Raw genomic sequence first — 16,206 nt, forward strand, 5'->3', positions numbered from 1 at the left:
TTGATTCGCATACCCAAACATACTTGAAAGTTTTACAGTAAATGAATTGAATTTCTGTTCTTAAATTTAAATTTAAAATAATAAATATCAAATGACACTGAAGATCCATTTTCTTGGGCACACCAGTCACATTTCAAGCGTTGAAGAGCCATACTGTGCCTAGTGGCCTCTGCACTACAGAGTGCAGATGCAGAGTGTTCAACACGTCACTCTTTGAATAAAAACTTTCATCTGTGCCTATCTGACTTCCTAAAGACACTATGGATGAGAAAAACTCTGAAGGGAGTACAGGAAAAAACTTTTTTTAATTAGATGGTATCATTGTCTATTGCTTATAATACTGGAAACTGGCAAATTTATTTTAAAAAGGAATTTATTTTTCCCATTTGGGAGGGTGAGAAGTCCTAGGTCAAGGGGCTGCATCTGATGAGTCCCTTCTTGCTGGTGGGGGCTCTGCGGAGCCCTGAGGTGGTGCAGGGCGTCACACGGTGCGGAGTCTGAGCGCGCTTGTTCAGGTCTCTTTTCCTCTTCTCATAAAGCCACCAGTCCCACTCTCATGGTAACTCATTAATCCACGAACCCATAAATCCATTAATCCATGAATGGATTAGTCATGAGCTCTCATGACCAAATCACCTCTTAAAGGCTTCACCTGTCAATGTTGCCACATTGCGAATTAAGTTTCAACATGAGTTTTGGGGGGAGAAATATTTAAACCATAGCAGATGGGGACAAAGCAAGTCTTTAGGTAAATTCTGACTGGTTCAACCTCAAGGTCCTATGTCAGACCCCTGTTTGGACATTGAGAAAAAGGGGAAAGAAAGATTCCAAAGATTCTACCTGTCAGTATGATTTGCACCACCTCTATCTGAATAGTAAGTCTTCCTCTGGTTAATTGAAGAGGCTGTAGTATTCAGCCCCTGTATCTTGAGAATTCATTGATATTCCTTCACCTCAAACACCATTAATTGTTCAGTCCTCCATATAGCTTCTGTTTCTGAAATTTACTGGTAAGCCCCTGGACAACAAGGACAGTATCTTAGGCTTCTGGGAACCTCAGTACCTACTAAGATTCCCTCCCCGCAGGAGGTTGATGCTTACAAAAATTTTGTTGGTAGAGATAATTGGACAGCAGTAAAGGGCCATCATATTTGTACGGGACTTTTTACTCTCCAAGGTGTTTTCGACATCCGTTGTTTTCCTACAGGACAAGTAGAAGGTAACCTAGATAGGTTCCAGGTGACGATCATGGTGTGGGTCTGACTGAACTGTTGTCCAGAACTGTGGGCAAATGAGATCCCTTCATTCTTACTGTGATTGTCTGCCCTTACTTGGCAGGCCTCCATTCCTGCTTGACAGAGGGAAAGATCTTTATTCCCATCTTGTAATTGGGTCCAGGACAGTAATTTTTGAAACACTTAGAATTTAAAACACTCTCTTGTTAAATATTAAAAATTTAGCCATCACAAACTCAGTCACTGTCCTTTTCAATGTGATTGCATTTCTGCCTTCCTTCTCCTTCCATCTGGCAACATCTAGAATTGTGGTCACCTCAGGATCAACGAGGTGGCGAGCAGGAGGGCTGGGAGTTAATAACATGGAAAAGGGAACTGTGGGAGAATAGGGAAATGCCTTTCGGGTCTGCTCTGCCATCACTGTCTGCCGACTTTCTTATAAAACTGTTGTGAGAATTAAATTAGATGGCTTTATACAAGTGACTCAACCCAGTTTCTGCCATAGTACATTTTCAGTTAAAAAAAGAAAGTTCTGTTCTGATTATAATGTGGTTACCATAAGAGAAACATGGTTTTATTCCCATTTTACAGATGGGGAAATGGAGGTAAGGAGAGGTTATTTTTCAAGGTTACAAAGATGACAAGTGAAGAGTTAGGGTTTGAATTTAAGTTCATCTGACTTTTAGGCACTGACCTATGCTACTTGCAATGTCTTGGAATAGCAGAATTGAAATGCCACCGTGAAGAGGGAGATGTAACAGTGTCCAGGGGATAGGGTCTTGTCTCAGGAGAGTTTAGGCTGAAATTCCTTCCATCTTGCAGCAACAGCATTCCTCTGTGGTGGCCACGAGACAGCAAACAACTGATTCTGGAAGTATTTAGGAGTTGAGATCGATCCATCATCATTTGTGTTCTTACAACATCCACAAAAGACACCTATTACAGGCTTTGCAGTACTTAATTGCACCTAACATTTTGTTCATCTCACTCCTTTTTCTGTCTGCAAAAACAGAGCTGGTTTCTGATTCATCCCAATCTCCAATCCCTAGCCAGGCAGGTCAGTGCATACAGAGATGCAGTTGTTTCCACCGTTGCCCTAAATAAGTGCCTGGCTCGTAGTGAACACTCAATAAACGTGAGCTACAGAGATTTTTGTAAATTATTATTGTTCATTTTCTTCTTACTGTATTATTTATACCTGGGAAAATTTAATAAGTGAATAAATACTGTATGTTTTTGTACTTGGAGTCCTTCAACTCCAGAATCACTGAGCACCGGGCAGACCAAATAACCACTCAACCTCTCTTCAAGCTCTATTTGACCAAATGATTAACTTCTGAGTCACAGGGACCTCTCCAAGTCTCTCAGCATATATATAAGTTTTTATGTCATTTATTCATCCAAAAAATATTGCCAAAGAAGTGAAAATGCCTCTTCTTCATTCATTTTTCAGAGACATAATAGCTGCTCTGCTAATCTTCCAAAAAGAAGGAATTTTGATCTTGGCACAAAGCTTCAGAAAAATGACTTTTAAAATAAAAAAAAAAAAGAGTATGTTTTATTTAGCTCAATTCTAAGTAGATAGAAAGCTGTAAGTGGTGACAACCTCCTTCCGCCTTTGGTTTCTAATGGAACGAAGGTAAGCTGTCAATATGCACCTAGAAGCTTGCAGGCTAGAAGGCAGAATTTATTATAACTGTAATAATAAAAAGCAGGTAGACCTTTATACTTCCAGAGCTCTTTCACATTTACTGTGTCACTGTAGCCTCACGGTACTTTCAGGATTTGGCCTGGTTAGTATTCCCAGCTGTAATAAAGAGGAACTTGGAAACCACCGAAGGTCATACCTCTCAGAAGGGCAGAGATGAGGCTCAACCCAAGGTCTGTCCGAGCATCTCCCCACCCAGACATGTGAAGGAGCACCCAAAGTGACCTCCAGAGAACCCTTCGCTTTGGTGTTCTACTTTTGAAGGTTTTAAGTTTTTAATATGAAGTGGGAGGGCTTAAAGTCAACTTTTTTGTTAAAATATAGATTTATTTCTAAGTTCAGCCCTAATTTGATATTCGGGACATGATTACCTCTTGATATGCTTAGCATTTGTCCTTTCCCATTTTATTATATTTGAAGTGACTACAGATGATTCCACAAGAAGTGGATTTTAAAAACTTCTTCCACCCAGCCCTCTGGCAGTGTGGTCAGTGTTGACTGTCTGCCAGCTGTGTGCCAGGGAGGGCAGCATGCATGCCATTGAGAGCAGATGGCACCATGCTCTGTCAGGAGGGACCTCCAGCAATCTAGAGAAGAAGGCTTTGCAAGACTCATCTTTTTCCTCAGACCTAGGGGCATAGCCTCAGCCAGGTGTTTGCTCCAAGAGGACTAGCTTAGGGAACACAATGGCTGTTTGGGGTGAGGTGGTTCAGGTGGTACATGCCCAGTCTGCTCAGGGCAGGATATTTAGCACCCCTGACTCTTGCCCAACAAAAGCCATTAGTCACTGTGATGAGCAAAAAACAGTCAAACTAAAACATTCCCCTCACTAAACTCTCCTCACGGATCAGCACTGGCCCTGGATGAGATTATGCAAATGCACAGGATACGGTCCTTGGCCAATGATGTTCAGGGAAAAAGGTGCATAAGATGTGGTTGATAGGTGCAAGGTGCTTCAAGGAGTCAGATTGTTTTTTACTGACACACGTGACATTCAAAATATTTCCGATGGTGAACTGACCTCCACATTCAGCCTTTTCAGTTCTCAAACAGAAATAAGAGTTTGCCAGAGGTATGTGACTTTTCTTCAATATAACGACAGTGATAAAAACTAACATTACATATTGCTTACTCCATGCAAGGCACTGGTAAGTGTTTTGCATGTATTAACTCACTTAATCCTCCCAAGAATCAACAACTCCATGAGATAATTATTATTAATATCATCCTATTTTACAGATGAGGTAACAGGCACAGAGAGGTGAGTGACTTGCCCGAAGTCACATAGGTAGTTGACCACAGAACTACAACTCCAACTTGGCTGGTGTAGCCCCAGATTGGGATGAAGATGTGGAAATGCAGTTCCCTGCCCCTAACAATTCGTGATGTGGATGTAAAATTCTGCCTCAATACTCTCCCTACAAATGTCCCCGCTGTGAAATACAAAGCAAATTGGGTTGCTCTGAGGTTGGGAGTTCTCTGCAAAGTGGTGGGTCATGTTTTGAGCATTGGGAACAGGATATGGACTCATGAGCTGGGTGGAAACTGTGGTTGATATATTATAAGAATAGCAGTTCTTGAGCTTTTTTGGTCTCATGTCCCCCTATACTCTTAAATATTATTCAGGACCTTCAAGAGATTTTCTTATGTCTATCAATATTCACTGTGTCAGAAATTCAAACTGATGAACTTTGAAATGCTTAATTTATTTAGCAATAACAACAAGAAACTCATTACAGGTTAATATAAATAGCACAGTTTGACAAATAATATATTTTCCAAAGCAAAATAAATTAGTGAGAAGAGTGACATTATTTACATTTTTGCCATTTCTTTAATGTCTAGGTTAAGAGAAAACAGCTAAATCCTCTTACCTGCTTCTGCCTTCAATCTGTTGTGATATGTTGTTTAGGTTGAAGTACATAAAGAAAATATGGCCTCGCCCAGGTATGTAGTTAGGAAAGGAGAAGAATTTTAATAATATTTTCAGACAACTGTAGATATTATTCTCTAATATTACACCATAAATCCACAAGTAATAAAGGACAGAAATTTATTTCTCACAGTTCTGGGCTGAGGAGTCCAGGATCAAGGAGCTGGAGCATTCAATGAGTGTTGGGAGCCCGTTTCCTCATAGGTGGCACCTTCTCACTGTAACCTAATGTGGCAGAAGGGACGAGGGATTTCTCTGGAGCCTCTTTTATGAGGGCACTAATCTCATTCCTGAGGGCTATGCCCTCATGGTCTGATCAGCTCCCAAAAGCCCCATCTCCTAATATCATTACATTGAAGGTTTGGTTTCAGCATGAATTTGGCAGGACATAAACGTTCAGTCCATTGCACACTGTTACGTTAAAATCCGTTGGACTACCTTAAGCTTGGAATCTTTTAACCCACAGAGGACTGTGTAACATTATGCATTGGTTGTTTGGAAAATACTGGCTCATTGTTAAGTAGATCTTTCAAAAGTTGACGTATTTCATTATACAATATCAAAAAGTCACATATCACAGTGATATTCATTAATATCACTGTACATCTCATCAGAAAAGTATTAAAATATTGGAAAATTGTTAAGCTCACACTGACAGGCACAAATTTTCCAAAACTGAAAGCTTGAATCTTGTCATTGGCAATGGATACTACCAGTTGGTTTCCTTGAAGTGACAGGCTTACTTCAAAAAATGTCTGCCATGCACTCAAGTCTGAATAAACATAGTTTGTCTGTCAATCATTCTTTCAAGTAAAAAATGTCATTCCATGAAAAAAGTTCCTAGTTAGTTCACAGTTAACTTCCATCACACAAATGCTTTTCCTAGAGACAGACCAGCATACTCTGCCGTGCCAAGGTGCTTTGTGTGTACTTTTCATTTTGTCACACAGAATATTAAAAGGAGATGAACTCAGGGTTGAGAGTGAATAAAACCGATAATATTTATAGCATCGTTGTAGTCATTCTTAAGTGAATTGACTTTTTTAAACTGTGAATATGTTGTGGGGAAGGATGCAGTTCGGTGCTGCTGAGATACCAGCACTTTTACTTGCCTTTATGTTATAAGTGCAAACATCAACACAGTGGAAAAGTCAAATAATATCTTCGTATTAATCTAATGATCATTTTGACTTTGTGGGCCCCTAGAAAGAGTCTTGGGAACTCCAGGAGTCCACGGATCACACTTTGAAAGCCACTGTCCTGGAACATCACACCCAGCGGTGAGCAGCAGGAAAGAGCGAAGGGAGTGCTGGATTCCGTCCTTGGTTTGCTTCTTACTGTCAAAGTGACCTTGGATGAAACACTTAAGTTTTCTGAGACTCAGTTTTCTCATCCAAAAAATGAAATCAACCCAATCTATTGTTCAAGGATATTCAAGGGAAGAGGCAAATATACTCTAAAAATTAAAGGCTTTTCTCTGGAAGTCTTAGGCATTAAAAGACAAGCACAACTTCTGCTGGTGTCTTAGGAGGTGTATGATTGCTGGGGAGATGGTAGTTATGAGATATGGACAGGACTGAGGGGTCGGAGCCATCATGCCCCACCCAGCGTGGCAGGGCCTTGTCTTCTGGTCTGGCCCTCAAGGGGCTCTTGGCGAAGCCCAGTTCAGCCAGTGTGGGCCACAGCCCACGTGAGAGGGCAGCTGAGGCCCCGTGGCCCGGTGCTGCTGGCCTCACTCCTGCTCAGCCCATGGCTGGCCTCATGTGCACACTCCTCTGTGTGTTGTCCACACACAATTCCCAGCACGCTAGCTCTCCCACCCAAGAAAGGATATCGGAAAGAAGATTTTGAAAGTGATATCTTTATATGGAAACCATTAGGTCTGATCTTCTACTTTTAAGTACACCATCCTCCCACTGCGGTGCTTTATTAGTGACAACAAATTCTAGTGACAGCCCTCACAAAAGATCAAGACAGCCCAATATGTCATACACTGGCGCTGAGAACTGCAGTTTTAAATATTCTTCTTCCTAGGACTTCATTCTGGGACCTTTCTTCCACAGTTTCTCTCTCAACTTGTCACAGTGTTTTCAATTTACAATTTGTTATAGTTCTAAGTGAAGAAAATTTTTAAAATTTTAAATTATTAGCCTGAATTTTACCATGTATCTTTATGTTGTGCAATGCCAGTTTTAAATCCAAATATAAAAGCATTTAACTGGTGTGCATAATCCCCAAAATTGCAGAAATTGTATTTTGTAGTTCATGTATGCATATGTATTAAATTCTTACCAGAGCAGTGTAATGCTACACAAAACCAACTCAACTGTTTTTACTTCACTTTTTTATATGCGCGCATTCGACCAACACTCTCTATTTTTGGCTTACTGATAGCAAGGGCAGCCTAAAAAGAAAAGAAACTATGTATGGGTTGTGTGATCTTTCCTTTTCCTCTCTGCCATCATTTTCAGCATCCGTGGTTGGCTAAGACAGAAAGTAACATGAGTAAGAAAAGGTACAACAGGGTCCTTGAATGTTCATGCTTCTTGGTTTGCACTGCCTTCTTTCTGCATTTGAAGCAAGTTCTGGTTCAAACAGAAAGTGTGGGAAAGTGTGGCCTCTTGAGGAGGTCAGCTTCCTGCTTAATCAGTTGAAGACATAACATGCCTGCTTACCTTGTTCTTGCTGAACTCCCACACGTTGAGTCGTGGGTCCCCTGGAGTTCTGAATGCTATACGTGAACAGGGTAGCAAGACGGAGTGGACAGACATATCGCACCCATCTCCTCTGCTCGTGACGTGATCCATTGTCCCATCAGACTTCATTTACAAAACACAAGTTCAAAGATAAAATTATTAAGAATTTTAAGATAGAGACAGCAGAGGTTTAAACCTAGCTCAGGGCACTTCTGAGAACAGGGCTCTGGGTGGCTCTCAGGTAACAGACGCATGAAGCCAGCCCTGTGTCATGGCCTTCACCCCTGCCACACTGGACTCTGTGGTCCCCTGGACTCACCATTCTCCTTCCTGCTGAAGGGTCCTAAGGCACGCTGTCCCCTGCCTGAAACACGATTCTCTCCTCGTGGCCCAGGTGTCTTCCACTTTCTCCTCCTGTGACCTCAGCCCGGCTGTCACGTCCTTAGGGAAGCCCTCCCTGCTCTGCCTGACCAGGTCAGAAGGCTGTTAGCACCACATGGCTCTCACGACATGCACACATCCCAACCACCATTCTTAGTTTGGTGTGTGATTATTTGACTGCTACTTCCCTCCCCCACACACTACAAGCAGCTTGTAGGCCAGGGCTGGGCCTGGTTTTGTTTGTCATTGCTTCACTGGTACCTGGCACATAGACCTAATAAATATTTATAAGGTGAATAAATGGATAAATAAATGAACAAAATTTTTGCAACCCGAACACAGGTGTCAGGTGAAGAGGTAGACATGAATTGTAGGTTTTGTTCAAAAGGGACTAATCCTGTCTGAGACTGAGCTGGTGAAAACTAAGTGAGCATTGGTTACCCTTGTTTACTTGTCTATTTTTTCTACTAGGCAAGAAATACTTGGGAATAAGGTATCATTATGTTTTAAGGTGCCCAAGTTGGTTTCCTTGTGTCTCCAGGCCTGGGACTTAGCTCTCACAAAATATTAGCTGTATTGAATTGATTCATACTGAATTCCTTTAGATGGAATATGTCACCCTGACATTTACTTTATCGTATCCTCCCTTTGTGTCTCCTTTTTCTTCTTCTCTTCCTCCTTTCCCTCCTTCCTCTCCTTGTCTTTTGTTAAGGATTTCTGTGTCTTGAGAACTACTTTAGTTGTGATCAGATATTTCCAACAGAAGATTACCCTCACCTATTTTAGGTTTAACTTGACTCATCAAAGAGAAATGGTCTGATTAGCCTTATAACCACGGCAGTGGTTGGGCACTCAAGAGAAAGCCCCAGAAAGAGTCTGGGCACATTTGTTGGTAATAGTCTCATATTGGCACTGATCTTGGGATCGAATCACAAAATGGGCACTTTAGAAGTTCATCCGTTCAACCCCAGCTAATTCAGGCGGAAATTAAACTTGAGGATTGGCTAAAACCTGTTCTCCTGCCCTGGAGGCTACAGGGACCAGCCTTGTCAGGATGGGCAGTACAGAGACGCTCAGTGATCTAAACAACAGCGGCTAATGGGAACCAACCTCTTTGTTAGAACCAGTCCACAACCTGTCTGTCTTGTCCATTATTCCACACCTGCACCTGAGAAGTGGCCAGGAGGGGAGGCAGTGAAAATGGAATGTTTGTAATGAAACTGAGGATCAATGAAATAAAAAAAAAAAAGCCTAAAGGTAAGATTGGTATTGATTGAACATCTTAGAAAACATTGTTAGTAAGAGATCAGGTCATGCTTCCTATATGTAAAATGGCAGGGAGGGGTTCTCTCTTGAGGGAGACTTGAATTAGAATATAGAATATTCCTGGGAGCAATCCTTCAGGTGGTTCCCTGAGAAGCCATGAGGCTGTTTGGCACTTCCCAAGGCATTTACTAAGTGCTTGCTTGTAGTTGGGGTTCAATAATAAAAATCCATTGATTGAGAAAAGAGAGATATTCTCATGGCCTTATAATTTTGTCACAGAGCAATAGTTACAATAATCGTTAGCCCAGCTGAAGAGGAGAAATGCATTCATTTGACAACACGTTCAGCTCTTTAGCAAGTTAGGTTTTCAGGCTCCACACGGACTCGGGAACTCACACAGACTCACCCCCACTGTTTCAAAAGAGAAAATTGCACAGGGGAAGTGGTGGGTGGAGAGACATAATGGAGAGGTGGTGGCCGTGGAGAGAATTTGGCTGCAGCAATGTGGGGTGTTTAAGCCAGGAGTGAAGGAAAGAGAAGAGCAGTGCTACTCCAGTGAGCAAACAAATCACCTGGGGATCCTGTTCAAATGCAGATTCTGGTTCCACAGGGTTGGGTGGGACCTGGGATTCTGCGTTTCTAACAAGCTCCCAAGTGATGCCAATGCCGCTGGTTCATGGACCACACTCTCAAGCAGTGAGGATGTGTTCATGGGACAAAAGACTGTGTAAAGCTATGGCCTTTTACTACTTTCCTCTGCGGTCAGTTGTCTTTTGACTACGAGCAAGTTCCCTAATCCCAGACTGGGCAGAGGGCAAGTGGGGAACCTGCGGGGAGAACTGGGGAACTGGAAAATCAGCCAGCTCCCTGGCACAATGACTCTCACCTTTTTCAGCAGAATATACTTGATGGGTGGCATTTCCATGCATAAAACATTTCAATTTTACCATCTGTGAAATGAACATGTGGGTCTGGACCACTGGAGGCCTCTTCTGGTTTGGCAATTCTATGTGCACAGAGGAAATTGCAGGGAGGGTCTGGGTTTGCAGATCTGGTCAATGGAAGCGCTGTCTTCAGTCTGGCAATTGTTAGGATTCCCACTCACTGTCCTCCATCCTCTGCAGGGGAAATCTGTGCGTTCAAGATCCACGGCCAGGAGCTGCCCTTTGAGGCTGTGGTGCTCAACAAGACGTCGGGGGAGGGCCGGCTCCGTGCCAAGAGCCCCATCGACTGTGAGCTGCAGAAGGAGTACACCTTCATCATCCAGGCCTACGACTGCGGCGCCGGGCCCCGGGAGACGGCCTGGAAGAAGTCACACAAGTGAGTGGCCTGATAGAGCTCCTGGGACACCCCTCCCCGCCCTGCCCAGCCCCTCCATTCACACACTGCTCTTTTGATATGTTTACCCCCTTGTCACACCGTGGTACTCCGGCCCTGCTCAACGGCTTGCCAGTTTCCCAGTCCCCGGCAGCCACCTGCACAGGGTGCTTCCTACACCTACAGTACTCTACTTCCTCTTCTTCACTTGAAGATACTCCTATTCCATCTTCAGGACTAGGTTCAGGTGTCACCTCTTCCAGGAAGCCTTCCCTAAGCTGGCCCATCTGACCTGGGTAGGACCTCTCCCTGGGCTTCTGCAGTGCTATGTGCTTCTGTCACAGCACTGTTCATTGTGGGTTGTCACTGCTTGCTCCCTTATGGCGTTTGGCTCAGAGCCTGATGCTGAATAAGGGGGTTAAATTCTTACCGAATGGAGGAGTAAATGACTGGGGGGAGGAATGAAGAGGAAACATGTTGCCTAAAGCTGGGGAATGGGGAAGGGTAAAGAATAGGAAAGAGTCTCTCTGGGCTGGATTTGTCTCAGATCACTGGGGTGAAAGCAGGGAGAAGATCTCCAGTGAGAGGGAGGACAGACAATCTGACAACTGCCCCAAGTGGCTTGTGGCCCTCATTTCATTTGGCCTCAGGACCTCAGTCTGTGCCCCCAGGAGGGGTGGGAAATTGGCGTGATTCTTTCTTTACCACCATCCCTTCCTTCCTGTGTGTGATCCCAGGGCCGTGGTCCACATCCAGGTGAAGGATGTCAATGAGTTTGCTCCCACCTTCAAAGAGCCGGCCTACAAGGCTGTCGTGACGGAGGGCAAGATCTACGACAGCATCCTGCAGGTGGAGGCTGTCGATGAGGACTGCTCCCCCCAGTACAGCCAGATTTGCAACTATGAAATCGTCACAACAGATGTGCCTTTTGCCATTGAAAGAAATGGTAAGTGTCCTAAGAGGACCCCAGTGGGGTCAGGGAAACAAATCTACCACCCCGGACTCTGAAGGCCAAATGGGGGCTCTGAATGGGATTGGCAGGTGGTGTCTTTCTTGCCATCCTTGGCCTAGGCTCCATAGTCCAGAACTCAATCCTGCACTCCAGGGAATGGCCTTACATGATTAGCAGACCTGGCAGGTTCTGCTAACAACCCCAGGAAACCTCAGAACCCACTCACTGAACACAGTCTGTAAAACTCACAATGCCACACATCTGGTTAAAAAAAACTTGTTATAGTGCAAACACCACAACCAGAGGCCCAATCAGCTCAGCCTACTTTGTGATTCTCAATACCATGACCATGTCAAATGATAAGTATTTGCCAAGTACATTGTTTAATCATTAGTGTGAGCGCATGGGTGTCTGTATGTTCTTCCCACTTTGTTTCAAATAAGATTTAAGTACCACACAAAGATGCAAAAGTTGCAAAACCTGAAATTCATATACTCTGTAGTTATTTATTGAGTGCCAGGCATGGTGCTGGACACTGGGATGGGGATAGAGTGGAACTCAAAACAGACATGGGCCTGTGCACATGCAGCTTACAATCTAGTAGGGAAAAAAAAAAAGTAAAACCAGTTGGCATCAAGGGTGAAGTTGATTCATAAAGCATACCATGAGCCAGGGTGAGGCAACGAATCAGTTCTGAGCCTCCTGGTAGCCAATGTATAGAAGGAAATAACATCAATCACCTGCTTGCAGGCCTTTAGGAGATAGCTTCTTGATATTGAGAGCAGGGAGAAACATAATCTATGATACAGTCTTCTGCATCCTGAGACTGCAGCGGAAGCCAAGGAGACAACCCCATCCCTGACCTCAAGTAGCTTATGACCTGTCTTGGAAGATACAACTAATATGCATAAGACAGAAAAAAAAATAGTGATGAGATAATTTCTTTGTAAAATGCCAAAACACGTGGAGATGACAAACACCAGGACATGACCAGATGCTGATTGTGCAGGATACACTATCAGCGCACAAGAAAGTAAAGGAGCAAATACAGGACTTTAATTAAAGTTTGGTTCAGAACTAAGAAAAGGGTAATTTTAATTAGTGAAGCTGTCAGAACTATTCCCTGACAGCTTCTCCTACAGGCCCCATGAAATGCCTACCCTGTCCCCACCACACAGACACACACACCACTCCGTAAAAATATAAAACAACTGCTTTTCATGTTTCTCCTCTGGGTTTCTAGTCCTCTAAGATCAATTGTGCAGTCTGCCCCACGAAAGCTTTGCAACTTAGAGAGTGACAAGTCCATGGTGCACAGCAAGAGTAGGCAAGCGGAGGTGTCTGTGCTCAGTGTCCAGCTCCACTTGGCCTCCTGCCCCAGTTCTCGAGAGCCACATCCCAGTGAAAGATGAGATGCAAATTCTTTCTTTGGAGGGTAAACTGCCCCAGTCATGAAGATAATTACTCACCTTGATGAGCCATTTCACTAACATATGCCAATTTATTTCCCTGGCTGTCTCATTAAAAGTGAGTAATGGGCCTTTGCCAGGCCTCTGCCTTCAACTTTGGTTTACACCGTAAGACAAAGAGGAAAGTGGTCCACTCCCAGGGAGCGGGGCCCTCAGCAGTGAGGTGTACAAAAGCAGCTCTCCAAGTAAGGAAGGCAGGACCCAGAGGGCAGACAGAGAAGTGACTCCCATTCTAATGAGCTTCCCAATTGCCCCTTATCCATCACTTCTCCCAGCGACTTTTCCGGCTCCTTGAAGAAGTTCTTTGCATGCACATAAGTGAAAGTACTGTACGTCAAGGGCCTGCTCCTTGAGGCCAAAGTTTCCCCACCTCCCCACCCCATGGCCTCAGGTTGACCTCTCCTAACCCCTCCAGCTTGCCAGGCTTTTTGCTTATGGGGATAAGAGCAGGGAGGCTGGAAGACACTATGTGGAGTCAGCCTGACCTGTCTTTACCTAGAGATTCAACCTCTTCCCACCCGAGGTCCTCAGCCTCCCTGCCTTTGGATTGCTCCCTGTGAAATCGTGACCGCAGCAGCCCCTACCTCACTGTGGGGTTGTGAAGCCTCAAGGGGAAGTGGTGTGAGGAGAATGTTTGCAGGGTACCGGGCATATAGGGAGTACTAAATTAATGGTGCCACAACTGTTAGATATTTACCTGGGTGATTGGGATATGAAGTTTATTCACTCCTCATGGATTTTCAGGCTGAAATTATAAGCAGGTACCTGTGAGTTTGAGACATTACCTTCCTTTGGGGAAGTTCGGGATCCATTTCAGAGGGCGTACAGGTCCCCATATGATGGCACTTGGCCAGTCTCTCTGAGATAGGCAGGGCCTGGATCCTTATTTCCATTGGACAAATGGAAAAACTGAGTCTAAAGCATAAAGAGCTTGCTTTATAATACTGTCACACTAGTGGCAGAGTTGGGACTGGAACCCAGGTCTCCTGAGTGTTGGCCCCAAGGTCTTTCCGTCAAGTTGCTCTTCCTCAATAATAATTGACAGGGGGTGCATGGCAGTGGTGTTTAAGTTCCTGAACACAAAGTGTGGGTGGTGTCAGCAAGATGGCAGAGTAGGAGACCCCAGCCTTTGTTCCCCCTATGAAGAACAATAATTGGACAGCTATGTACGAAGGAAAATAGTTCCAGGAGAACTCAGGAGCCCAGTTAAGTAGCAATCGCAACATGGTGGCAGAAAAAATGAGAATAACTACACACTAGGAAGAATAGTTTCATTTTGTTTGCATCATCCCATCGCCTCCCCCAGCACTGCTCACCACAGAGAAAGAACTCCCCAGCTCTCAAGTTTCACTTGCCAAGGAAAGGCAAGCGGGGACTACAATCAGCTTTCCAGCCTTTCAGAGCATTTCCCAAATGACCCATTTCAGTTTTACCCCACCTGGATTGCTGGGGGGACCAGCATAGCTGAGACATCTGGCACAAAGAGGAAGCACAGAGGTTATCAGTACCAGACATGTGGCAGATGCCACCATGGTCCCCAGCAGCATGCTCTGCACAGGACCCCAGCAGCCTTCTCCCCTGAGGACCTCAAGAGCCCTCACAGCCACCACACAGTGCCCTCCACCCCAGCTTTCACTGCCAAGGACCCCGCAGTTTCACCATTGTGGACCCCAGCAGCCTGCTCTGCAGAGAACTTCAGAAGCTTCTGCCACAGAGGAAATGAACAACCAGCACAGCCACAGGGGACCCTGCAAATTTTGCCACTGAGGATCCCACAGTTTTTCACTTTCACAGTTTCCAGGTGCCTGAGCCATCATCCCTTTCCCTATCCCCTCCCAAAGAAGCCCCAGCTGTTGCCACTGTCAGTGCCCCAACCCAGAAACCCGGTGTAGCCATAGTGTATGAGCCCCAGAATGGCCTGGGCCCCTGCTACAAACCCATCCTTCACCACCAAGTGCGCACTGATGGCTAACTCTTTAGCCATGTGCCTAGGGACAGCTGGCCCCACCCCTGTCACCAGGTCTTACAACTGAGCATGTGCCCACAGCTGGATCGTGCAGCCACATGCATGCTTGCCACCAGCCCCATCCCCTACACCTGAACCCACACAAGCAGACAGCCCTAACTCCCATCATTGGCCCCCACCACCATGCTTGCACCTACAACTGGTCCCTGCAGCTGTACATGCACACAGAGCCACCATTCCCCATCATGGGCATCCACTGGCTTATGTGCCCACAGCTGGCCCCTAGAACTCCACACATGTACAAAGCAGCCTTGGCCCCTACAGCTACGTATATGCATGCAGCCAACCCTGTTACCCCATCACCTGCCCCCACTACTGTGCTTGCACTTGCAGCTGGCCTCTGCAGCCACACATATGCTCACCACAAATTTGAGCCCCACGGGAGCACATGAACATGCAACTGGCCTAACTCCTATCCCCACCATTACATGGGTGCCTGCAGCTGGCCCCTACAACTGCAAGAAGGCACACAGTTCCAGAAGGTCACACAGTGACTGAGAGATAGTCACTGTGGCATATCTGTACAGTCCATGCAGGGTGTTAGGGTCAGTGGGGCCAGTCCCATAAGGAAGTGGTCACTAGCAGGCAGTTGTATAAGGCAGTTATCTGTACTGGCCACATAGAGAAAGTTGGAGGAGGTGTAGGACTGTAAACAGTGTCAAGGGTGACTGAGCCCTACTTCTGGTATGAGAAAGTCCAACTTATATTCAAAATGGATGCCGAGGCAACATAAAACTGTAAGCATTCACTATAGCCATAGGACAAGTCTGTAATATAAGAAGATTTAAATCATATGAAGTATATTTTCCAAACACAATGGTACGAAACTAGTAATCAACAACAAGTAGAAAAACTGAAAAATTCACAAATATGTGAAATTAAACAGCATGCACCTGGACAATCAATGGGTCAAAGAAGAAATCAAAAAGGAAATGTTAAAAAATATTTTTAGACAAATGAAAATGAAAACATAACATACCAAAACTTATCAGTTGTAGCACAGCAGTTCTAAAGTAGAATTTTATAGCAATAAATGCTTATATTAAAAAAGAAAAAATTTCAAATAATAACCTATTGTTATACCTCCAAGAACTAGAAAAAGTAGAAAAAAACTAAGCTCAAAACTAGTATAAGGAAGAAAATAATGATCAGAAAAGAAATGAAACAAAGACTAGAAAAATAATATAAAAGATCAATGACACCAAATTGTTTTTTTTACTTTT

At 44.4% G+C, this 16,206-nt stretch overlaps 1 protein-coding gene across 1 annotated transcript in view; it reads left to right on the top strand.

The window, feature by feature from the left end:
- CLSTN2 (calsyntenin 2) overlaps window positions 1-16,206 on the top strand; it is a 593,278-nt gene that overhangs the window by 445,699 nt on the left and 131,373 nt on the right. Inside the window, exons 3-4 of the mRNA XM_012664412.1 lie at window positions 10,344-10,539; window positions 11,274-11,482. Of these exons, the coding sequence (XP_012519866.1) occupies window positions 10,344-10,539; window positions 11,274-11,482 (405 nt within the window). The remainder of the gene's footprint in view (window positions 1-10,343; window positions 10,540-11,273; window positions 11,483-16,206) is intronic.

This window comes from Propithecus coquereli, unplaced genomic scaffold (genome assembly GCF_000956105.1).
Source record: "Propithecus coquereli isolate 6110/MARCELLA unplaced genomic scaffold, Pcoq_1.0 Scaffold12, whole genome shotgun sequence".
In the NCBI taxonomy this organism is placed as follows: domain Eukaryota; kingdom Metazoa; phylum Chordata; class Mammalia; order Primates; family Indriidae; genus Propithecus; species Propithecus coquereli.